We start from the raw sequence: 26,574 nt of genomic DNA, 5'->3' as shown, positions 1-26,574 counted from the left end.
TTTCTCCTGCCACTGTTGGCGCGCTTTCAAGCGTAGTAAAAGCGTTTGGGTGAGTATCAGAGAGGCGGGGCTATCTGCCTTGTCCCTCCGTGGATACCGTAGTGAATGCATGGCCCGCGGGGATCATGTTGAAGGTGACAGGTAGTGCCATGCCGGGAGCCCTGCGATTTTCACCGTTCACCGTGTTTGCTGCTGCCGGTGACGGCGAGAAGGAACCAGCGGTGGCTCCGTTAAACGTGGACGAACTGTCTCTGTACACCGCTCCCCCGGAGAAGTTTCAGTACGTGGAGCCTAAAGCGGGTCAGCTGGAGGAACGAGTCGCCACCCTCAGGAAGTTAGCGGAGCCGTACACTGCTTGGTGTCAGGTCACCTATGAGAAAATTAAACCCAAAGTTCAGGGGGTCTTCCAGTTTGGGAACGACGCATACGCCTATGTGAAGAACCCCCCGAAGGACTTCTACCCCCGGGCGGGAGTCATCGGCTTTACCGGAGTCCTTGGGCTGGTTCTTGCCAGAGGCTCCAGGATTAAGAAACTCATCTATCCGACCACTCTCATGACCCTGAGCGCCTCTCTCTACTACCCGGAGCAAGCAGCGTCCATCGCAAAGACAACCGGAGACTCCGTGTACGACTTGGCCGTGCAGAGCTACGCAGCGGCGGAGAAGATCCTAAACCCCCAGAGCAAAGCTGAGAAGGTCAATAAACCCGAAAAGAGCAGCGACTCCGAGACCAAACAGTGACGACCCCGGCGTGACTGCAATAACCGAGCAGTAGCCAATCACACAGGAGCTTTATCCCGATACTGTAAACTGAGCGCTTTCTAGACAGTGTGACTTTTTCATGCCTACACTTTGCACTAAGCTTCACATGAAACTCAGGGCGGGCAAAGGGAAGGGGGGATTTGCAACTTGAATGACTTCCTTCTGATTTGAATGTGTATTTATGTAGAGATAAAGCAGTGTCTTACATTAAAGTTGTTTTACCGCCTTGATTCTGTGTCTTATAATCCCACATGCACAAACAAGATGGTCAGCACCAAAGAGAAGAAAACTAATTCAGGATTTTAATAATCAGTCGTTTATTTTAACAATTTTGTTCAATGGGGTGACAAACACCAAAGTAGGCACATTTGATCTGAAACTGTGTATTATTTTCAAGTTTTATTTGTCATATACAGGTAACAATTATTATACTCACAGATTTTAAACATATTGTATAAAATGGGTTTTGCTAAAAAGTTATAATCCTACATAAACTCAAAACATTAGTATTAAGTACTCATTAGACCCATTTGCATTATACTGCTCGGTAATGCTGGATATATCTCAGCTTTATATTTTAATGCTTTTAAAGTAAAAACTTCAAAGTCATTCTAAAGCTTTAAAGTAAATGGTATGGAGTAGAAATGGTTAAAAATACTGTTGAGTGGAAGTAGAAAACAGCATGACCCAGAAGTACTTAGAAGCACTAGTTAAAACGACATACACACCCACCATGACATCACCTACTAATTAGTAAAATCTCAGCTTTGAGTTGAGCAATTTTGCTATTGCCAGCTTAGCATTCTGAAACTGGATACGCCAAAACAACCAGTGGTTCAGTCTGAAATTAAGTCCATGCTCATTGGGTAGCAACTTGTAAATAAAATGTCATTAGCCAATGAGCATTTCCTGGAAAATCATAATTTCTGACTTAGTAAATTTATGTTTTATGAAATATAACTTGTGACTGAGCTCACAAATAATCATGAAAATGTTGATGTTAGAAAGGACTGGAAGGCCGTTAACCTTACAATTCTATATAGACCAAAGTCCTTTTACAGGCAGACGTTCCCACCGCCTGCTGACCTTCAGAAAGAATGAAAGCTTGAGGGGCCTCACACCCTTAAACTATGCTCACCTTTTACACCACGAATGAACTCTAGTCAAAATATATTGGTAGAGGGCCAATCAAATGTCATGGGTCAAACAGCCTCCCCATGTCCCCCCTCTACATACGCCCATGAAAAGATATAAGGTCAGTTGCCTCCTTAAAAATACATTATTACAGATCAAGAATCATGAAGCCTGCATTGCAGCAGGTTGACAGCAGTAAATGTGAGGTGTCTAATAAGCAGAAAGGAAACGTGTTAGCAGTATAATCCTTCCTTTAATGTTCATTAGCTACTTGTGAGAAACCAAGCAGCCTTAAATTTAATTACCATCTTACCATAGGGAATGAACACTGTGACTGTTTAACATCTTTATTTTCATGTCAGCCAAAAAAAAAAAAAAAAAAGTACAAAAATTAAATATGAATGACTTCAAAGAAACCCTCTCAGAGCAGCACCAGCTTCTCATTGAGAGCAATCTGTGCTTGGGTGAGGTTGGACAGGTAGGTCACCATCAACAGGTCCTGCAACAACAAAAGAGCATTTAGATTCACACTAAACTAAAGTGAAAGATTATAACAGCATAACAAGGAAACAAGATTAAAGGATGGCAAGTTTGGAAAGAATGCCCAGATTAATGATGCAAAAATACTTCCATCTTCTAAAGCTTCTAATCCTGAAGTAAAACAGTATGATGCAAGTAGAGCCCAGAGACCATACATAACCATAAAAACAGGAGTAGAGTTTAATTAAATGCCAAAAACAACTCAGAGCTCACCTAAAGCCTCTTATATAAGAGGTATGACAATTCAGTTTACTCTTTTTATAGCCAATGTGTTTATACGTGGAGAGAAATTAAGTACATTATTACCACAACAATAAAATTTTCAGCTACTTCCTTGTCACAACAGGTCGGCACAGCGGGTAGCTCTGCATGTTCGATTTGGCAGTTTATTGCCAGATGATCTTCCTGACGCTAGATTTGTGTCTCTACCACAATAATAAAAATGACAGTGTCTATTAAACTAGCTATTTTTAAGTGCCATTTGCCTGTCTGTTTAGATCAAATAGCAAAACAAAAACAGCAGCTGTCACTGATATAGTAACTTAAACACGAACACTTACATTGATGTTGGAATTGAGCATGTTCTCAAAGTCCTCAGGTGAGATAGTGGGCACTTTGTTAACCAGATCCATCAGGAAACGGCCCACGCTGTTGTCTGCTGTCACCTTGCCAGACTAAAACAGAACAACATGAACTTCATAGCCATCATCAGCGCAAAACTTAATTACTGCTCAAATGTTCCCGGGTGACCAATATTAAGTTAAATTGGCAGGAATTTAATTAGAAAAGAAAAAAAACCCCAGGGGACAAGTTTGTCTTGATACTCACCAGCACATCCTCAATGTATGCCAGCACTGTGGTCAACATGTCCTGTACCCTGGCTGCAGCACCACCAACCTGAGACAGGTCAGAGGTCAGCCCCTTGGTACGACTGGGGGTCACACGTGTTCGCTGTAGCAGGTCCACTAAAGAACAAATAGAGAGTATAATATAAAGTTTTCTTTCCTTTCATATGCACCCCAGCGAGTTGTTTGAGACACTGGGATTTAATTATTTGGCATTTCACAGATACTTAGTCACAAAGCATTTGTTTTCAAACAGTCGCCTTCATTTATTCTTTGTATTCTTACCGCCTATCCTCTCAGTGTCATAGTACACATACTTGACAGACAGTGGGGTGAACATCACACCAACTGTCTTTCCTGGCACACCCATCTGCGCACTGTGTAGGAGACACACAAACACATTCAGAGAAGCACTTTCAGGCTGTAGATGATCACATAAACACAGGCGCTGACAGAAAGATCAGCCAACCTGACGTAGGCGCGGATGTTCATTTTGCCACTCTGCAATGCCGTGTCCACGGTCAGGTGAATGGGATTAGAGGCCTCACGGCTGTAGTACTCGTGGATGAGCACTGAATGTTCTGTGATATCAAAGCCTGTGGCATACCTGTCAGAAAAGATGAACATCTGCTGAAGAATACCGTTTTTTCCACTTTTAACAAACTTTAAATTGTTAATATGACCGACTGACGCACCATCCGATGATGACCTCTGTAGGTGAAACCCTCTTGTGAAGCTCATACATGTTCTTGGCAAACTCCATGTCCACAGCAACCTGTGGTCAAAAACAATGCATTTAAGCACAGCCATGTACACTGTCTCTTAAACATTTCTACAGAATCATCTTTCACTTGTGAAAGAGTTCAGTGATAATTACATAATACGTGTATCAGTCATAGTTACCCTGTAAGATAGTTTGTAATTCACTGTCTCACAAAGCAGGATTAAACACAGTAGGTGGTATCAAGAGATAAACATTAAGAGATTTTTTTCCCTTTTAATGGGGTGGGGGTTAGAAATGCTGAATGCCTTTTGATTAAACTCAAACAATTGACAAAACCTTGTTACTTAAAGATAAAGGAACAATCGTTCTGGAGGAGACAACACACGTCAGGTAAAGCCGTGCCATGATCAGATTAAGGTTGATCACTGAGAAGATCTCGGTGGGTTGGTTCTACTGTTTACTCAGCTAGCCAAAAGTAGTGCTTTGCAAAATCATTACACATATCAAAATGAAGTATCTGCTACAGGGGCACAGATCATACCCACAAAAGAACTTAGAGTATTATTATTATAAAAGAGTATTACTGTAGAGCAGTCCATCTGGATTACAGGGTTTTTCTTGTTTTGGCAACAATCAAAGAAAGGACTTTTTCATATGTGCAGTTTTCTTTACCAAATAACAAAAATTTAAAAAAAAAGAACAGGCAAATGTACAAACTCTACTCAGTAAGGTAACACAGACTCTTTGCCTTAAGTAAACGGGAATGCATAAGGCTTACATAGTCACCCCTCGGGAGCCCATTGTGAGTCTGGAAAAAAAACCCTAGAAACTAACGATTTAGTCCCCACCCCATACCTGATAGCATAACACCACCTATAGTTTTCTGAGGGGGGTTGTTTCTATTGTTTACTCGGCTACTCAAAAGTAGTGCTTTGCAACACTATTACACATATCAAAATGAAGTATCGATAAAATGAAGTATCGATAAAGTGACCCAGATCATATCCAGAAAAGAACTTCTTGTAACAGGAAGAATCACAATCAGAATACTTTATTAAACCCTAAGGAAATTATGTAGCCATGTAACCTCAGCAGCCATTTAGAAAAACTACCAGGAATTTATTCAGCCTGGTATTTAGCAGCCATATCGAAATTAAAACCTTAATGGACATTTAAAAACCCAGACTCATCTAATTAAAGACACAAAAGCACAAACACACAAGTTTGATAAATTTTAGTTATCTTTTGCTTTGTTGATGCTCCTAAGATTTTAATTCATGACTCTTTGAGTTTCGGATATTTCTAACTGAATAATGCGTTATTCTTTAGATTATTTGCTGAATGTGGGTTTCGTCTCTTGTTTATTACTCGATGTGGAATGGCTACTGTATTACTGGCCCTTTTCACTTGGCTTCAACATCAAAAATAAATAAAATGATGTTAGCTGCAAATAAAGAGTTTAGTAACATACCTCATCTTCAGATTCATTGTGAGGGACAGAGAAGCAGTTGGTCACTTCGATAGAGTGCTTGTCAATAGTACCTGAAAAAAGCAAATGTTTCAGTTCTTACATTATATTGTTGTAGTGACGAGCAGCTTCATTGTAAGTTAGCAAACAAGAGGATTCTCCATTAAATCGAGACAGTAATAAGCGCTAACATCAGCGATAAGAACAGCGATCTTTTCCTGTTGCTAAACATCAAATGAGTGCAAACCCCACTAAAATGGAAAAAAGTCCAGGTGATTTGCTAAATTTTTAACTATATGAACAACTGAGTGGGCAGCCAGCTGTTACGAGTGATGCCGCTAGCTAACTAACAGTAGCTAATGCTAGCCAGCTGCTGAACTGAACCAGCATGTGTTAGCAGCTAAAGCTAAAAGCAGCTAACTATGCGGCAACTGGTTTCGTGCGAAGTCGGTCTAAGCGGCGCAGGACAAACATATTGTCTTTTTACTTACCCAAAAGGGTTCCAATCACACGACTCGCTCCCTCATTTCTTCGCTCGTAAGAGTCGCAGATAGAAGCGAGGACGACGGGATGAATTTTCACAACTGGCCCGAACACCGACATCTTGGAAAAGGAGGGCAGACTACTGATCACACTGCCTGAAGAGACCAACTGATTACCGGCTTCTTGGACACATATACCGCCACCTTGAGGCTGGCGGATAAATAGCGGTTAGTGAGAATAATGCTAATTATGATCAAGTCATTGATATCATTGTGATACAATGTTGTAGGACTGTATCTTCCTCTATAAGCGGAATTTTTTAATTAGTAAATTATTCTAACAAGGAGTCTGATATAATAATAGTAATAATAATGTTATTATGGAAAAGCCATAAAAAGGATTGCATCACAATCAGACCATATTTAAAATGACATATACAATGAGCTTTATTACATCCAATCTATATGTTTATGTTTCTGCATTTTTGCATTGTTACTGCATCACAAAGGCCTTTAATTTCCCCATCAGTGAACTCTGCAGACGCTGAGGGTCTGACCGAGAGGAGGGAGAGGACTGTCCCTTCTGTTGTGGAAATGAGAAGCGTCTGAGGCAAGCAGGCAAACAAGCAGGCAGGCTTGATAGGGGCTGGGCTGATGACAGCATCCTCTACCGCTCCACACCTGACCGTCTCCATCAGATACACAGATGATGGAGCTCTCCGCGCTGCCGGGTTATTATCCTGTTGCCTCCATTTCGCACATCCACTGCCAGACACATGTTCTGAAAAAGCCTTATCGTTAATCAGAGTACTTGAACTGTTTTTTTCGGGTTTGTTTGGGTGTGTGTGTATCTTTAGCTTGGGCTGCCCGCTTTTTATTTTTTGTGAATACTGAGCGGTCGGATCGAGGTGGTCTTTGTTTTCCAGGAAAAGCGAACAAGAGTGGACTGATTATGCTGCGTCGCTCGTAAATACCAGAAATGGGTGTAATTGAACCAAGGTTGCGAATCCTGGCTCGTTCTTGGACCCGATTTTCGCCGTTCTTATGGCAAAACATCTGCCCAATCCGGGTCTTACACATCTACAAGTTGGTGCACTGAGCAGGTAGGATTTTACTCGTTTATCTTTAGTCTGTGTGACATTAAACCAAACCGTAGCTGAGCTGTTTGGTTTCTGTAGCCCTCTTGCCGGCTCACAGACACTCTTTAACAGAGGCTATTTCTGATCCATCCATCAGGCGTAGTGCGTCATCTTGACTGTCACCATCAGTCTCCTCTGGCGTCCAATCCGCCAGTTGTCCAAATGGACGCACATCATCCAAGGCTACAGAGGACTAGGACTCCATTTTACTGAGTAAATATTTCATCACGTCTCGTTATCCATGCATATATTTAACTCAGCTTCTTACATAGGACTTATGTAAGACTATTTCAACAGGCCTGCTGTATAAATCCAGCATATTTAAAATAGCACGAAGTGCACTTATACAACACACACGTCTGGGCCACACACACTCCTAGCCCGAGGCTTTTTATGAAACATACAGACCAGTTAAAGTGGCTCTGATATGCATATGCCATGTCGTGCATCAGGATTAGGGGTCTTTCAGAGAACTAATTTATTCTACCATTGTGTCTAATTTCCAAGGACTTTCAAAGTTATCCATATTCAATCTGAAAATAAGGACTTATTCCTTTATTTTATTATTAAAAGACTTCAAATGAGACTTTGACAATAGTAATAAAAGCACAAAAAAGATACACATTTATTTATAGGTTTTTTAGAATTTATTATAGCAACATCAGAGTTCAAGCACTCCTGTGTGGAGGTCCTGTTTCTTTAAAGAAGTCATTTGACAGTGAATTATTGTGACAGTAAAACAGATAATCAATTCCATTGTTTCATTTGATCAGATCATTGTGTTCTTCTGATTTATTCCAGGCTTCAGACAAGCAAACAAATGGTTCAGTCAATAGGTACTGGACAGACTCTGCCTTAGGGAGGATATCAATAACACATTAATACTCTTTACACGCTTACACACACACACACACACACACGCACGCACACACAGACGTAGACCATGGCTCTGGAGAACTCCATCTTCCCCTCCCGTCCGGACTCGCTCTCGCTCCCTGTGGAGAAGGTGGAGAGCGAAGAAGTGGAGGTGGCCACGGAGGTCACAGCCTCCACGGGAGTCTTCAACGTATCGGAGGAGCTGGGCCACGTCGTCACCACAGAGACGACTTCTTCCCTCCCGAACTCGGCTCCGGTCAAGAGATCGTTTCAGTCCAAGCTGGCCGAGCGGGAAGCCAATGCTAATCAGCACAGGAAGAAGACACAGGGGATGGAGAAGGAGAGGGGACGGTTCGGGTGGGGTGAGTGACTCTCAAGATGACATCTTGTCCTTGATCCCCCTTCTGTTTGGAACAGTGCACTCACTATGTTCTTTAAATGTTATGGCTTCTTTCTGGACCTGCAGTTCAACCAGACTGAAATGCATCACTATTAATCTCTTTGTATCTGATAAAAATCTCCAGAGATTTAGAGATATTGACTTACTCCGGAGTCTGGATGAACATTTTCTCCATTCAGCCCTGCACCCTCTTCTCCTCCCCATCTGTCTCGCAGTAGTAGTAGTGAATCTTTTCTAATTTAGACCATACTGCAGAGCTTCACCCCTCAGCAATTTTGACAGTCTTGCTCATTAAGCTCTGCTCTGTTTGCTCCAATCTTTGGCGTACATCTTCATAGAATAAAAAGAAAGAAAGCCTAACTAGGGAACTAGGGAAATGTGCAGTTTATATGACCCTTCGGTGTTTTAACTCCAACTTGTGATCAAGAATTGATGTCTTTCGCAAAGGACAAAAATCCTATGAAGCAGAGCCAGACCTTTTTTGCAGAAAAGGCAGATTTTGTTTTACCTTAAAATAAGTCTGCATATCTTGAGTAGCATGCACGATGATTGATATTCATTGATTAAAGCGTATGTGATAGCGGTATAGTGTCATAATTTCAGTTCTGGCTTGGTGCATCCACAGTAAAAAGCCTATAAAACAAAACAAAACACAGATGAAGTCCAGTGTTATAGCTTTTCTTCCCCAAGCATTTGATGATGTTGTCCCGTCGCACTTCATCTGCTCTGTTTTATTCACCTGTCATTTTTCATTTATGTTTTCCCTTCTTCACCAGTCTGACTTTCCTTTGAGCCACGCTGGATCTCCCTCAGTAGTTTTGTCCCTTGCTACCTCCCTGTGTTTATGCTCACGTCTCTCTAAGTGCCTTCATCCAATTCTCATCGTCTGACTGCAGTCAGAGTTGTAGCTTTAAAAACAAAACATTTCAGAAAGGGAGCCTCATGTTTTTGAAAGTGTTTAATGGAACAATAAAGAGTTGTCTTCAACAGTGTAAAGGATCAAAAGGCGATGTTAGCCTCACAGATTTCTAATCGTGCCCCTTCTCTTCTGTCTCTGCCCTTCCACCAGCCCGCACTCGCCGTAAGAGACAGCGCTACGTGGAGAAGAACGGTCGATGCAATGTGCAGCATGGTAACATGCGGGAGACTTACCGATACCTGACGGACATCTTCACCACTCTGGTGGACCTCAACTGGCGTTGCTCGCTCTTCGTCTTTGTCATGGCCTACGCTGTAACATGGCTCTTCTTCGGAGCCATCTGGTACCTCATCGCCTACTGCAGGTAAGATTTAAGATAAAGTCATGTGCACTAATGTATTTGGATCTGTTGCAGTGTGGGAAATCACCGTTTGATCTCCCGCTGAATTTGTAAGTGTGCTACCTTGCAAAGAAATGAACAGTCTTTAATTTTTACAGTAGGTTAATTTTAATGGCGAGAGACAGAACATCAATGAAAATTTCAGAAATAAACGTTATACATTGATTTGCATGATTTGCACTGAGTGAAATGAGTATTTGATCAGACATGACACTCAGTGGAGAAACTCTTGTGGGCAAACACAGCACAGTAAGACGTTTCTCATAGTTGGCCATCAGGTTTTCACTCATCTCTGGAGGGATTTTGTCCCACTGCTCTTTACAGAAACTCTCTAAATCATTTTGGCTTCTTGGCTGCCGCTTAACAACGCCAAGCTTCATCTGCCTTTAGAGATTTTCTATAGTTTGAAATTAGGAAACTGGCTAGGCCACTCCATGATCTTAATGTGCTTCTGCAGACACTAATTTGTTGCCTCTGTGGTATGTTTTGCGTCATTATCATGCAGGAAAACTCATCCATGACACATCTTCAGTGTTCTGGCTGAGGGAAGGAGGTTCTTGTCCAAGATTTTATAGTACATAGCACCGTCCATTTGCCCCTTAATGCAGTGAAGTCATCCTGTACCCTTAGGAGAAAAACAGCCCCAAAGCATAATGCTTCCACCTCCATGCCTGACTGTGGGGAGGGTGCACTTTTGGTCATACTTAGCATTTCTCTTTCTCCAAACATGACAAGTCGTGTTGATGACAAACAGCTTGATTTTAGTATCATGTGACAACAGCAATTTCTCCCAAGATTTCTCTCAATAATTTAGATATTCACTGGCAAACTTAAGATGGACTTGTACATGTGTGTTCTTGAGCAGGGGGACCTCGTGGTGTTGTAGTGTTACCAGTGGTGCTTTTAGTCACTGTGCTCTCAACATTAAGCTCCCTCCGTGTAGTTTTGTGTTGATACACCACCTTTCATCCTCACCCCATGAGGCAAGATTGGTCTGATTGATCATTTTATATTTCTTTCATTTCTGAATATTCACACCAACAGTTTCCACCTTCTCCCCAAGCTTCTTGCTGGTCTTATGGTCCATACCAGACATTATGCAGATCTACAATTTTGTCCCTGACAGCCTCTTTGTCTTGTGGTGGAGATGCCTGAATGGGAGAAATTGATTCTGTAGACAGATGTGTTTTATACACCCAATGAGTTGAGATCAGGAGTATCTGTAATTGATTGATTGATTGCAATCTGTTCTACATGGGCACAGAGCCAATCTGTGGAGGCCACAATTCTAGTTAGTTGCAGAGGATCAAATATTTATTTCAATCAGTGACATGCAAACAACTTTATAACTATTGTTTATTTTTTAGTTGTCATTCTGTCTCCATTACAATGAATTTACCATAAAGGTTAGAGACTGTTCATTTCTTTGTAAGTGAGCAAACCTACAAAGTCAGCAGGGCATCAAATGATCATTTCCCACAGATTAAGTCCTGATCCATAGGATCATATTCTGAATCCAAGTGATATCAGGAATATGAGACCTAATTTAAACTTTATCTTTTCATATGGTAGCAACACATTATGACCAAAAACAGGATTTTCCCTTATCTGTGTGCTTTTTTCTGACAACAAATCCTCACATTAAAGTTTCTTGTTTTGGGAAATTGTCTTTTCATATCTAGAGTTCGAAAAAAAAGAAAGAAAAAAAGACCATCTTTATGTTTATGTGATCCCATCCAGCAAAATCTCAGTTGGACAGAAATGTAAACAACACTGTATGTATGTAGCTAAAGAGTTGTTTTTCAGTTACTTGAAAAGTAAAATTTCACTAAAAAAATAAAAGAACATCTCTTCCTACTTGTCACCTCTGCAAACTCCTCAACAAGCAGATTCACAGCCAGACTCTTCTTGCTGTGCCACTGCCCTTTGCCCTTTGATGTAGAAATAAGTTTGGAGCATTCAGAATTTCATACAAATGTTATAAACCGGAGTGGACATTGTGTTGCGACAATTGTGTCAATTTGCATTAAAAAAACCAAAAATATATGTATTTTTGTTCTCTGGCTGTGATGTAGTGGTTTGCTTAACATTCACTTTGAAACAAAGGCTAATTCAATTTTAACCTCCTAGGACTTGGCGTCCATATATGTGGACAGCACATTTTGGGTTGTCTAGACCAAAATATTACATTTTGCTCTACAAGGGCCTGATATACACCTACGAGGACATTATACTGTCACTGTTTTATCAAAATTTAAAAAGAATATCCTCATATGTGGCTCTTATTTTTCTTGATCTGGTGATTCTTTGTTTTTGCATTCATCAGGTCCCAATCAGCCCAAATATCAAAGAGAAATTAAAGATGCATGCCGGGGAAGAGTTCGGGTCTTAGGAGGTTAATCAAAGTCATTCAGAGCTCTTTTAGACCTGTAATCATCAGAAAATTGCAGAGAAAGCATAAACATGGATTTATGTTTGCAATTAATTTGAATTCAAGTCTATGTAATAACTCCAAAAATGCAGAATTTAACCATTTAAACAGAATTTTGCTCATAAATTTGGTGCTTTTCTTTAACGAGTGCAAAAATTGAAGCGATGTACTGTATAAGATGTACTGTGCTAATCAGGGAGCTTCAGTGGGGATGGCAAGGAAATTTATTTTAGCTCTTTTCTTGTTTGACAGCTTAGTGCTAAACTAAGCTGACTGCCTTCTCGGTGCGGCATCATATTTAGCAGACAGCTATGAGAACATCATTGATCTTTTCAACGTATTTCCCCCAAAGTCCAACCATTCTTTAAGTGAGCATTAGATTTTTACACATCTACCATAAAGGCCAAAATGAAGCTGCTTTCTCAGCCAAAAAAGCAGATGACAAAGCAGTATTAATATTACAGCGTATTTCATCATGATGTGCTGCCTCTTCATGAGCTGTGATTGCTGGATCTCTGCTCTAATTAACTAACGTATTCGTCTCATAAAAATTGTGACCCTTTTTTATATCAATTGCAGGCCATTCAGTTTTGTGCCAGAAAGCTGTCAGTGTTGCTGCAATCCCTTTGTCACCAGCACAGGTCAATAAAAGTCATAGATTATATAAATGACCTAACACCACTTTCGCTAATTAGCGCTCCCTCTCTGGCTGGAGCTGTGTTAATCGGGGACATTAGTGTGTGTAGAGTGTGTTAGAACAGAAATTCTGCAGACTTTTAGTGGCACAGGATTGAAAAAACCCCTCAAAAGATGCTGAGAGCAAGTTGCGCGTGATGATATATGATGAAAGTGGCGGGTTTCTGCAGCCTCGGCAAGAAGTGACAGCATAAATGTTGGCTTAAGCACCATGTTTAAATCTGATGAACAGGATTGCTCCTATTCATTACAGGAATTAGCTGCAAGGTGGTGGAAAATTTAAATGGAGAGATGAGTCGTCATCTATACATTTCTGCACCTCCAGTCTAAAGATATATATCTTCTCGCTCTCAGTCTATTTTTCCCTCTTGACACCCACTTTGTCACCTCCCGCCTTCCCTTTCTCACACATTCTGCTTCTCCTCTTCCCAAGGGGTGATCTCGACCATCTGGAGGACGAGACGTGGACACCGTGCGTGAACAATGTCAATGGCTTCATCTCGGCTTTCCTCTTCTCCATTGAGACCGAGACCACGATTGGCTATGGTCACCGTGTCATCACCGACCAGTGTCCGGTGGGCACAATGCTGCTGCTGCTGCAGGCTATACTGGGATCGATGGTTAACGCCTTCATGGTGAGCAGCTTAACTGGTAGAAAACAGAGATGGGGAAATATTTAGAAATCCACCCATCCTTCTCTCGATTTCGTACCCCTTACCTGGGTTCAGTTTGCAGTCTAAGCAGACTTCTCTCACCCCAGGCACCTCTTGTAGCTCATCCAGGGGGAAAACGAGTTCCCGAGCCAGCTGATTCTTGCAGGATGACTGAAACGCACAAACCCCTCCACCACAATAACATGGCAATTCAAAGATATATGGAGGATATGATTATTCAGACTTTCGCACATTCACTTTCTGATAAATTATGTTTTTTGTTATATTTGTTGGTTCTGTTTTGCCCCATTGTGTTTCTATTTTCCGCATTTTTTGCCCTCCATTCTGTGTCGCCCTGCCTCTGTTTTCATGTCCTGTCTTTCAGTTGCTCCTTCTTTTACTCTAAAGGTAAAGATGTCTAATTTTCCCATCAGTCTTCTGTGTAAATATGACTGTGTGTTTAAGATCGACTCCAGCTTTCCTGTGATCCTGTATCGGATAAGTGGTAAAGAATGGGATGGATGGATGCCCTTTGGACTTTGTGTTTTTGTTTGGTCTTTGTAACATTACAAGTTTCCTTTTCAATATTTAAACCAGGTGCATGTCCTGCAATTGGGACCTCTCTTCCTATCTCCTATTAAGCATGAGTTTAAATTCATGCAGTGCCAAAGTGAATATTCTCAGTAATTTTGGGATATAAGAATCTTAAATAGACGTTTTAATATTTAGAATGAATACTGCTGACATCTGTGATGATTTGTTATCTGATTATGTATTAATAACGATGTAGACATGAGTGTAACATATGTAGCAAACAAGATTGTCAGATGTGTTTTAGCAAAGCAGGAAGTCAGATTAGAGAAACAAATGGAAACGAAAAATGAAAAACAGGCTTCTGAACTTCTGAGTCAGTGTTCAGATTCAGCTAACTCCTTTTGTGCCTGCAATTTCTGTTTGACCCGAGACTGTTTGCTTAAACGGAAGCTTCCTGTCAGCTCAGCTGAATCAAATAAAATAATGGTACGCTGTTTTTTTAGCTTAGAGAGAAGAATGAATGCACAAATACAGTTGGAGCCATAATGACGCAAATTATATGCAGATGGTATTCTTCCTAAAAAAAGAATATTTACACAGAAAATGCAGATGAAGCTCAATTTCTTTTGCACGGTGTAAGCACTCTTTTGATGAGGATGAATTCACACTCCGACATCCAGGCTGAATCATGTTTATGCATGTTTGGGAGCTGGAAACGTTCCAAATTAACAACTGATGTACACGTAGCGTGGGCTGTTTTACTATGCATATAAAAACAGTTGAGTCTGGGGTTAACTCAAGTGTCACTGATCTTTTTAGACAAGAAAAACTGGCAATAGCAAGCTCTTCTGAAAAATGATCAAGGTTAGTTTGTATTCAGCGGCCACAGTGAATGTGTTCCAGATGTGCAGACTACACCGGAATTATTCAGCTCTTTAACTGATGTGTTTGTTATAAACACCAAGACATATTGTTCCTTTCATAATAATCCTCTGCGTTTCTACTTTGTGCAAGGCTCCCTGTGGCTTTGACTTTTTAGCAGCGCCCATGTTTCACATTGTTCCTTCCTCTCTGTCCAGGTGGGCTGCATGTTTGTAAAGATCTCGCAGCCTAACAAACGAGCCGAGACGCTGGTGTTCTCCAAACACGCTGTTATCTCGCCGAGAGACGACAAGCTCTGCCTGATGTTCAGGGTGGGAGACCTTCGAAGTTCCCACATTGTGGGAGCCAACATCAGGGCCAAACTCATCAAGTCTAAGCAGACTCAGGAGGGTGAGACAGCTAATAATGAATCTTTCTTTTTCTTCCTTTGGTGACAAAAACTGTAACAACTACACCTATTGAAAAATCAAATGGCCCAGTATATAATAACAACAATAATAATAATAACATACTTGGCCATATGAACCGCTCATTCTAAGATCTCTTTTGTGTCTTTCTAGTATTCTGTCATTTTAAACCTGAGCTTCCAGGTACAACCTCTCTCCTCATCTCCACTTTATTGGCTCTTCCAGGTGAGTTCATCCCTCTGGATCAGACAGACATCAGTGTGGGCTTTGAGACGGGCGATGATCGTCTCTTCCTGGTCTCACCATTGGTGATTTCCCATGAGATTGATGCACGTTCACCCTTCTGGGACATGTCGCAGGCCCAGCTAGAGAAAGAAGACTTTGAGATTGTGGTCATCCTAGAAGGAATGGTGGAGGCCACTGGTGAGAAGGCAAACACCAAATTAAGAAACATCTGCGAGTTTAAATCTATTAATTTAACCCCTAAAAAAAGCATGTTTTATTTGTTGTCCTTGATTTTAAAATGAAGAGACTCCACCTGTGGGTAGAAACCTTGCAAGCTTTGTAAATTACCCTTAAAACTAACCACAGCACTGAGCGCTATTTTGGGGATTGCGCTCATACATTATTTTTCCCCGTTTATTAAATCTAGCCCCAGGTCCTATGATAAATCAGCAAGTAAACAGTAAATAAACAAATCACCGGGTTAAGTAGTTTAGATTAAATTAAAACATTGAACAAAAAAAATAAGGAGAAACTCATTTCCATGTATGCACAAGAAATGACAAACACCTAGAAGTCACGGTCTAGCAATCTGCAGTCTGATGTTACCCCAACAGAAAGCAAACTGTTTAAAACTGGAGACTCATCTACCCTTGGGCAAATCACAGAGCCCTGCTGTGCTTACTCACTCTTGATAAATCATCAGTAAAAGTGGACCTATTATGCTATATATTTCCAGCGCCATATTTTTATTTTTAGCTTCTGCCAGAGTGGCTTCGCGTGATTCACAGATTCCATCCATCTTCTTCCGCTTATTTAATTCATTGTCGTGAAGTGGATCCCAGTAGTTGCAGGGATTTAGAATCACCAATTAATTTATCCTCATCCATGTCTTTGGACTGTGGGAGGAAGCTGGAGTTCCCAGAGAGAATCCACACATACACAAGGAAACTGCACAACATGCAACCCTCCTTTAGCTAATTTCTTCTAATTGGCTGCCCCTTGGAAACAGATGGGAAAGGATTCCTACCCACTCACCCATCCATCCATCCATCCATCCATCCATCCATCCATCCATCCATCCAGTAAAATAAAAAAACTATTTCGGACACTATTGGGACTTTATGCCGTCACAATATCAGAACCGAGTCTGCTAGATGAATAACTACAGACTACTACTACTACTGCATTTTTGTCACAAATATAGAATACACTGAGCAAATTTCCTTAAACGAATAAATGCAAATATTTAGTGGCAGCTCCTACCTTGATTTGCTGCCGTCTTTCCTCTCGTCCTACTACGTTTTTAGCAAAAAACAGACAATGCATGATGGGATAGGTAACAAAATACTCATACTCAATACATAGCTGCTACACACTAAGTATTAAGTGAATACAGGCAGAGTCTATATTAATCCCTCCTCCTTGATGTCATACAAAGTTAAGAGGAAAAAAAAACAGTTTTAAAGAAAGTGAGCAGAACTTTTGGCTCATAGGGATTACTTATAAAAATCCTGACTTTAACAGTATACAAGAAAAGAAATAAGGAAAAGCAAAACTAATCATCTTGAAAAAAACATATCATATCAATTTATAAAGCACTTTAAAAAAAACAACAGGGATGAACAAAGTGCTAAACAATAGCACCAAATATAAAAGACAAACCGAGGCCACCAGGTAGATGATATAGAGACATAAAAGAGTTGTGGAAGTTAAATAATATAGGAGTACACTAAAGTATGTTTGTACTTTCTCCTGCTAGTCTTAAGTACATCTAGATTTATAGGATATTTGTTTTCAAAGTAATTTGCATGAGCGGGGACGTTCCAAATATTATATGCTTGTTTGCAGAGTTTAACACGCACTGTTTTTAGGATTGTTTTAACTGAAGCATTGTGTTAAATCTAAAAAATCAAATATTTTAATATGTCTGATAGGAAAAAGCATCCTGGAAAGCTGTGTTTATCTTTTCTCCCTTATCCCACTCTTATATCGCCTTACGTCAGATTCATTCTGAGAGGATGATATACTCTACTAGTTTCCTCACAGTTTAGCAAGAACTCAGTGTATCGGAGCTATTCAGGATGTGTATCTGTGAGGTAAAGGTGGCCTCTCCGCCTACACCAAATATTGATTCCCTTAGTCAGAGCACTATGTTACAAAGATGTAGCTGACAGTCATAACTCTGCTGCAGAGAACATCCTTACAACGACAGCTTGCCAGTGAAATTGTTTGTGACTAAATGGGTAAATGAATTATGTTTGTGTAAGAGTTCTTGGTGTGGTGCGTTTACTCTTCTGCTTTGCCATAGCCAGGCACAGCGAATCCAGTTAATATCAAATCATTTATCACATAGACCAGAACAAATGCCGTGAGGGAAAATGTTTATTATGAATCTCTATAGTCATCCATTTGTTTGTGCATGCAGGGATGACATGCCAGGCGAGGAGCTCGTATCTTGCAGAGGAGTTGTTGTGGGGTCACAGGTTCAGCCCAATGATGTCGCTGGCAGAGGGCTTCTTTGACGTCGACTATGGAGCCTTTCACCACACATTTGAGGTAATGTCTCTTGAAGAAGATGTGATGAGGGCAAGCTAATAAAGCACAGCATGATTTGTTGCACTCCAATGACACCTATCACAGGTGTAACTGGAAAAGAGACGGGGTACACTCTGGGCAGCTCGCCAGTCTTTCGCAGAGTTATACAAAGGGGTGGACAAAGATTGATACTTTGATTTACACCTAAAGCCAATGTAGAATTACCAGTTAACCTAACATGCATGTGTAGTAAAATATTCTCTTATAAGTATGTGTACCTCCATGAAGATGAAGTGCCTCAGGGTCTGTCTTAAAATATAATTTACTATTTAACAGAAAATCTCACCTCAATTTTCCTAATCATGATCAACAAGCAGATGCATGAATTTGTGTTTAAATTTACTCACAGAAAGTATTCCAAATATTCTTAGTGGTTATGTTGGTTTCCAAAAACATTTAATATGTGACATTTCTGTTAACAGTATAATTTATTTTAAAATAGTCTCTAGTTATGGAAGAAGGTTTGCTTGGCTATGACGGAAATCATCATAAGGTGAAGGAAAGAGAACAGTAGTGTTCAGAGAACCTGCTTCACTTTGAGTAAGGCACTTCAAAATGTCACAGTGGATGACTATCCTTAGGATGGGCTACAAAGTACTCATTTGGCTTCATCTCAATGTTTTCTTCTTGTGTTGTTATATGCAGGCTCTATATGTGGACAAGCATGTGAAAGTTACCACTAAAATCCTAAGGCTAGAAATAATTTAAAATAAATGGTGAAGTTAAATCTTTGTATTTTCTCTTCCCTATTAAGAGATGTTCCACTTTATTCCTTTATTAAAGCTTTCTGCATATCTGAAGTAAAAATAATTAACAAGAAGCATCCGCACCAATCCGTCTGTCGATCTCCCGCTGCCCTCTCCTCTCACTTAATGAACAAAACTCCTTCACTTGGGGCAGTAACTCGTCCCTGACCCAGAGTGGGCACTCCACCCTTTTCCGGCTGAGAACCATGGCCTCAGATTTGGCGGTCCTGATTCACACTCGGCTGTAAACTGCTCCGGTGCAAGCTGGAGGCTATCACTTGATGAAGCCGACAGAACCACATCCTCCGCAAAAAACAGAGACGAGATTCTGAGACCGCCCAAGTGGATGCATGCCGCCACTTGGCTATGCCTAGAAATTCTGTCCATAAAAATCATGAACAGAATTGATTCAACACCCAGTCCAACACCCACCAGGAACGACCAAGCTATTGCAACAGTTGTGTGATGATGGAATGGCTTGTAGGGGTTGTTGGGCAAACTCCCCTGCACCCTCAAGTATCCTCGAGATGGTAAAGAGTCCAGGTCCAGTGATGAAAACCACATTGCTCCTCCTGTATCTGAGGTTCAATTAGCGGACAGACTCTCCTTTTGAGCACCCTGGCATAGACTTTCCCCGGGAAGCTGAGGAATGTGATTCCACTATAGTTGGAGCACACCCTCTGGTCCCCGGTCATATTCATCATAGAGGCATGTCAACCAAGACAGCCCTACAACATCCAGAGCCTTCAGAAACTTTTGGATAACCTCATCCACCCCAGGGGCTCTGCCGTCAAGGAGTTGTTTAACTGCCTCAGTGATGGATCAATCATCCCCCTTGTCCCCAGGCTCTGCTTCCTCTACGGAAGACGCTTCAGTGGGATTAAGAAGGTCCTCGAAGTATTCCTTCCACTGCCTGATAATATCTTCAGCTGAAGTCAGCAGCGCTCCACCCACACTATTCATGGTGCAGGTAGAGCACCACTTTTGCCTCCTGAGTTGCCTGACGGTTTGCTAGAAACTCTTTGAGGCAGTCCAAAAGTCTTTTTCCATAGCCTCTCCAAACTCCTCCCACACCCAAGTTTTTGCTTTGGCCACTGCCTGAGCTGCGATCTATTTGGTCTATAGGTACTTACTGGCTGCCTCCGAAGGCCCATAGGCTAACCAAGCCTGATTGGACTCCTTCTTTAACATGATCCATTTCGATCATGTCCCAAGTCAGGCCTGTTCCCAACCTGAAGGCGTAGGGAACAAACTCTCTCATCCACCGGGAAAAACCCCAACGTACAAGCAGCAAGCCTAGGGGATACTAAGATACCTACTCTAACCTGCCACCTCTCTCCATCGGCAACTCCAGACTGTGACAGAGTCTAGCCCCTCTCCAGAACTGATTCCAGAGCCCAAGCCGTGCGTTGAGGTGAGCCAACTATATCTAGCCGGTATCTCTCAACCTGTAAACTAGCTCCGGCTCCTTCCCCACCAGAGAGGTGATGTTCCATGTCCCAATCGCTAGACCCTGTAGCCAGGGATCGGTCCACCAGGGTCTCTGACCCTATGGCGCCTCCTGCAGGTGGTGGACCTACAGGAGGGTAGGCACATGTCCCTTTTTTCAAACGCCCTGTGGGCTAAGTCCTGGCCACCAGGTAAAAGGTGAAGATCAGTAAAGGAACCTTCCTGAAATGAACATTAGAAATGCCATCTTGAGAACTCCTATTGGGACAAAGTAATGAAATGAACTGAAAATAAACAAAGGAAGCAAATGAACAGTACAGCTTATGAGTAAAATAGCTACACAAATGTAAGGCTTCACTGTTAGTTCCTCAGAGTTTAAGAAAAAAGACAATTTTCTATAATTCATCATCTGAACTAAGCAACAATTCTTCTAGAAGTACCAAGATTATCATCTACTGTTTGTCTGTTATCCCTATTCCTGTGTCCACCTACACGTGTAACTGGCAGCTGAATTCTCACATTCTCTTGGGGTTGTTGAAAAGCATGCTGGGATGTGTAGGAACTCTGACTAAAGTATTTATTTCATGTTTATTTTTGTAGACATGTGGACTGTACATTACATGGACATGTGCTACATACGTGGGCATTTGTAGCCTAATGCAATGAGTCTTATATTATAATATATTATAATATATTATAAATAAATATAAACAGAAATACTAACTGAAGTGAGCACTGAAGTAAGCAGACAAACACAGAAAATATGGTGAAGTTTGATTCATGTTCAAGTTTTCAGGTTTTTTTCTGCATAAAGGAACTTTTGGCTCTATGGAAAGATGTTTTTGCCAAAGCAAAATCACACAGATTGTCATAAGATTATAAGTTTTTAACTAGTTTTGTTATTTTGGATGAAATTTACTGAAAATAACAGACAATTTATATATCAAATGGTTTAAAATAGCCTGAGAAAACAGATGTCTTTAAAATAATATAATGCAGTCAGAGTTGTAGAAGTGGATGAGGCAGATTACACTAAAAAGATTAGGAACTTGCATTTAAGCTGGCAGAACTGTCAGGCTGTACTTAGACACAGTAATACTTTGAGCTAAATCCTAAGGTCTTCATGCTAATATGCCCAAAGTGACATGTTGATGTTTAGCATATTAACATGTTACTGACTGGCAGTAGACACAATGCATAGTTGAGTCTGATAGCAATGTCTTTAGTTTTTCAGATATGTGATTATGGAAAAGTAGATGGTGGTTTATGGTTGTGGTGGCGCTGACAGAGGGAAAATTGTAAGGATCCATTAAAGTAATTTGATATGAAGACAGTGAGACAATGATGAGGCGTGAGAGATGGGTTCATGGTGGGGGTGGGATCATGTCAGCTCGGCTCTGAGCCCCTTCTTGTTTGCAGTGGTGATGGACAGGCTGACAGATGAGTTCATGCCAGAGTCTCTATTCTGTTCACAGAAGAATTGTTATTTGTGGGGAGGCAGGCAGAAAGGTGAAGATGCAAGGCGTAGAGGTAATGAAGGTAGATGAATTTAAATACCTAGGGGTCAACTATGCAAAGCAACGGACAAAGCACAAGAAAGATGAGGAAGAGAGTGCAGGCAGGGTGGAGTGGAATACGTGACAGGGGAGGTTTTTATAAGATGGTAGTGAGACCTGCTATACTGTATGTTTTGGAGACAGTGGGACTGACATAAAGACAGGAGGCCGAGGTGGAGGTGGCAGAGTTGAAGATGATAAGAGTTTCACTGGGTGTGACCAGGACAGCCAGGATTAGAAATGAGAACATCAGAGGGACAGTTCAGGCTGAGCATTTTAGGAACAAAGTAAGAGAGACAAGGTTGAGATGGGATATAGTGGACAAAGGAATTTGAAAATGCTCCTGCCAGGCAGGAGGAAAAGAGGAAGACCACATAGAAGATTAATGGATGTGGTGAATAAGGAGAGATGAGAATATTAGGGATAAGGTGACCCCTAAAGAGATCAGCCAAAAGAAGAAAATAATTTTGTAATGGTTTTTATTTTGGTTAGTTATAGTTTTTCAAAAATAAAAGTTCTAAATGTTATTATGATAAAATCAGAATGTCAGACCAGCCAGTAGACATTGTCTTCTCAAGCCATTGTGCTAAAACAAGTCATGCAGTACTTGCTCTTGCCATTTTACTAACATTGTCTGTAATTCAGTTACATAGCGATTATTGGATAATAAATACATAAATTTAAAGTGTGCTTTCAAACTGCAATGAAAAAATATCTGTCTATTTATTTTATTTTATTTTATTTATTTATTTTACCATTTTGCTAATGTATGGTGTTTGTTTTGTTAACTTTCCTTTTAATTATTTTATAAATTGAGTTAAGTTTTGTACATCCTGTTATTGCCTTTTCTAAAGCACTTTGCTATTCATGTCTGTGTAAAAGTTTAATATAAATAAATGTTTCCTGCTTGCTTGGTGGCATCCATTTCCAAACAAAATGTATGACAAATATTAAGAGCATAGTTAGATCAAAATAGAAACCTCAGAAACATAGGACACTGTTTGTGTGGTTGAAGGTGAGCGCTATCAGGTGGAAGTCGCTTGAAATTCTCTGCTGCTGCTTCTTTGATGTGTGAAATCAAAATACAGATGCTGTAAAGCAGCGTCTGGTGCTTTGATGTTCTTAAAGCCTATGGAAGATAAATGCACTGGCTCGTATATAGCACTTTTCTACTGTACTTGAGCACTCAAAGCACTTTATATAAGATGTCTCATGTTTAGCCATTCACACAAGCACTTTTTTCTACATATAAGGGCCACCTCAAAAGCTAATATACTAAAACGGAAAATACTGAAATGGAACTATATGTGTCAACTCTAACTTATGGAATACATGATGGCAATTACAAAGTCAATTCAAATCAATTTCTATAGAACATGTTAACACAGTAGAAGTTAACCAACATGCTGCAGAGTAAACAATCGAGGCATCATTAAACCATTATAATAAATTTAAAATAAATCAAGCTAATTATCTGATGATATACTGTGACCTGAATCTAAACTGAAACTGAAAAGGTCAGCAAGGACAGGTGTGTTTGAGTTAGATAGGAAACTATCACAGTTTATGTTGCAGTTTTGGGTTCATTCGGGATGGTAGAGCAGGTCATCTGCTAATCAGTAGGTTGGTGGATCATCACTTCCTAGTTGCTCCAGTTTGCATGCCAAGTATCTTTGGGCAAGATACTAACCTCAAGTTGCTCTCTGACGCATCAATCGGAGTATGAATGTGTGTGAAAAAGCATACCAAAAAGTGCTAGTGTGAATGGGTAAATGAGGCAATTTGTGTAAAGTGCATTCAGTGGTCAGAGTAGAAAAGTGCTATAAAAGAACCAGTCCATTCATTTTTGACTACACAAAAGTTAACAGAGAAATTCTCATCTTACTTTTCTGCTTCCTTCTAAGGTGGACACGCCATCCTGCTCAGCACGAGAGCTGTCATTAGCTGCAGCCAGACTTGACGCTCATCTCTACTGGTCCATCTCCAGCAGGCTGGATGAAGAGCCCACTCTGGCCAACCAGGCGGCCAAGCAGCCAGACAGCGGCTCGGCCAACAGCAAAGGAGGGGAGCCGACCTTCATTGTCGGGGAGATGACTGACATCCAGGAGCAATCAGGACTGGGCGAGCTGAATGGCAGCGTTGCCACCGACCAATCAGAATCCGAGGCCTAGAACAGAGAATGTTTACAAAGACCTTCAGTATATCGCCATTACCATGCCACAGTTTCCAGACCTTTACTTTCAAGGCAACAAGTAGTTTCATTAGGCTCACTTCTGCAGTATACTCCATATCTTATGTTACCATCTGAAAGAGTTTATTTCTTGAAACTTTTGTCTTTTCTTTGTGCGTTCGTCTTTGTTAAAAGTGTACTGTATGTGTGCTATCTCCTTTCAGTTTATTGTGTTAGCTCCAATCACCCTTGCCTATATCTACATTTAAATGACAATACTATGCTTTAGGTGGGGTCAACAGCAGTATATCCTGTGGACCGAAACAGAAACGTAATATGTCCTGTTGGGTAAAAGGATGGCTTCATGTGCAGAGTTAACTATATAGATTGTAAACATTTAAATAGGTACAGTGCATAGATGCTTTATTTTCACATGCACTAACATCGACATGGTAGTAGCCTCACATTTGATTAGATGCAAGGATTGTTATGAGATTTAATGCACATCCATCAGGTGTTAACAGGGTGGTAAATTAACACCAGCACACAGCCGCTGGTACATCTGTCTGTTTGGCAACAAACCATCGTGTGGTGCTAGAAAAATGTCTGAACACCTATTTGACCTGACAAAAGTGTAAAAGCATCTGTGAACATCGCAGCTGGCTTCCTGCCCAGAGATTAAGCACTATTTTCTCTTCAGGGGACACAAAATGTTAACGTTTGTTAAAACTACTGATAGAAATTTGCTGCACTCAACACATTACGGTGAGTAGGGTATGTAAAACCTTTAACGTAGAGACAGGTTAACACTCAAGCGTATCCGTGGCTTCGTTTCACATGCAGTGTGTGTACAACGAGGGTAAATGTATCTTTTGTCCCCTGCCATGTAGAAACTTATAAAGCACAACAGTGTCCTGCTCAGTTCAGCCCAAACTCCTGCTTCTGCTGCTGTGTATATATGTGGTCATTTTTACTTGATGTTTTTAATATTTAAGATGAAACATCAATTAGAATGAATAAACTGCAGTATATTCCACAGGATCTGCATCTGTTTATGTTCTGACGAGAAGCTACATGAAATATGCAACATGAGCGTTCACAAGTTTTCGTGTTTGATAAGAAAACTGGTGTTCAGTCCTGAAAATTTGTTTAATCCTTTTTACTATTAAATTATGTAGCCTAACGATAATAGATAGGCTGAATATATCTTCTCAATTATGGTAAATACCGTTCAAGGTTCCCATACTTTGCTTTTTAATGCCAGCGTATACATCAGCAAATTTCAGTGATGCAAATGGTACTTTCTACCCTCATACACTTACCTGAAAATGAATTATACACAAAACATACCCCATTTGATAAAATATGATGAACTGTTAAACTATTAGCTCTATAAGCATTTTATTACGTGCACCTTGCTAGTCCCAGGTTTAACCCCTTCCATCCATTGACATGACAGCATAACCCAGTTGCTGCAGATACGCCGACTGAACATCCACGATGTGTCTCAAAGGTGATCTACTGGATTGAGATCTGGCGAATGAGAAGGCCAGTGTACAGCGACCCTGTCGTGTTCACAAAACCAGTTTGAGCTTTGTAAGATGCTGCGTTTTCCTGCTCGAATAGCCTTTAGAGGCTGTGGTCATAAAGGAACAGACGTGCTCAGCAAAAAGTCAGGTAGGCCGTGGCATTTACTCCCGTACACCATTACACCACCAGAAGCCTGAACTGTGACACAAGGCAGGATCAATCCATGCTTTCATATTCTTTACACCAAATTCTGACCCTACCATCTGAATGTCACAGCAGAAACTCATCCGACCAGGCAACATTTTTCCAGTCTTCTGTTATCCAATTTTATTTTGGTGATCCGGTGTCAACTGAAGCCTCAGTTACCTGTTCTAAGCTGACAGGACTTGTACTGTTGCTTTCTTAAGCAGCCTTTCTATTCTCCTCCAACCTCTCGCATCAACGACACATTTAAACCCAGAGAACTGCCGCCAACTGGATATTTTCTGTTTCCTGACCTTTCTCTGTAAACCCTAGAGATAGTTGTGTGGGAAAATACCAGTAGATCAGCAGTTTTTGAAACACTTGGAACAGCCTGTCTGACACTAACAACCATGCCATGTTAAAAGTCATTTAAAGCACCTTTCTTCCCCATTCTGATGCTCAGTTTGAACTTCAGCAGGCCATTTTGACCAGGTCTACATGTCTAAATGCACTAAGCTGCTGCCATGTGATTGGCTGTCTATTACCTAATTTCCTTTACCAAGAAATCGAAGATTAAAAAACCTAATATAATTACACCTAAAAGTTGGTCTTCTGGATCCTTGTCAGATTTGTTTTGTTATTTTGGGAGTGAGAGAACCACAATAGGCAAGGTGCAGTTGCAATAGCATTTACTTTGGGTGGAAATCACACAGTCAAAATACAGTACTATCAAGATGCATTCTCCATGATAACAATGGTTTCACAATACGGTAAGTCTGTAATGCTAAGTACATTAAAACACAATCGCCTACCGTAGGATATCTGTGTT

The 26,574-nt window shown here is 40.8% G+C and overlaps 3 protein-coding genes across 3 annotated transcripts; 2 read left to right on the top strand and 1 right to left on the bottom strand.

Annotated features, from left to right (window-relative positions):
- The first annotated feature begins 9 nt into the window (after positions 1-9).
- Positions 10-2,291, top strand: LOC146497306 (MICOS complex subunit MIC26-like). Its single transcript, XM_085141470.1, has one exon. It carries the CDS (start codon positions 126-128, stop codon positions 738-740), a length of 615 nt encoding a protein of 204 aa, XP_084997596.1. The 5' UTR covers positions 10-125; the 3' UTR covers positions 741-2,291.
- eif3f (eukaryotic translation initiation factor 3, subunit F) lies at positions 2,129-6,096 on the bottom strand. Its single transcript, XM_085141466.1, has 8 exons — positions 5,964-6,096; positions 5,476-5,546; positions 3,976-4,055; positions 3,750-3,887; positions 3,566-3,657; positions 3,264-3,400; positions 2,996-3,109; positions 2,129-2,394 (listed from the first exon to the last, which is right to left on the bottom strand). Exons 1-8 carry the CDS (start codon positions 6,073-6,075, stop codon positions 2,317-2,319), a joined length of 822 nt encoding a protein of 273 aa, XP_084997592.1. The 5' UTR covers positions 6,076-6,096; the 3' UTR covers positions 2,129-2,316.
- Positions 6,067-25,070, top strand: kcnj9 (potassium inwardly rectifying channel subfamily J member 9). The gene is made up of 10 exons (XM_085141465.1): positions 6,067-6,182; positions 6,484-7,057; positions 7,191-7,306; positions 7,895-8,331; positions 9,439-9,652; positions 13,249-13,450; positions 15,082-15,274; positions 15,517-15,714; positions 17,942-18,072; positions 23,767-25,070. The coding sequence occupies exons 4-10, from the start codon at positions 8,037-8,039 to the stop codon at positions 24,031-24,033; spliced, it is 1,500 nt and encodes a 499-aa protein (XP_084997591.1). The 5' UTR covers positions 6,067-6,182; positions 6,484-7,057; positions 7,191-7,306; positions 7,895-8,036; the 3' UTR covers positions 24,034-25,070.
- Positions 25,071-26,574: the final 1,504 nt, after the last annotated feature.

This window comes from Neolamprologus multifasciatus, chromosome 18 (genome assembly GCF_963576455.1).
Source record: "Neolamprologus multifasciatus chromosome 18, fNeoMul1.2, whole genome shotgun sequence".
Lineage (NCBI taxonomy): Eukaryota > Metazoa > Chordata > Actinopteri > Cichliformes > Cichlidae > Neolamprologus > Neolamprologus multifasciatus.
This window is presented reverse-complemented; position numbering and strand designations above follow the sequence as displayed.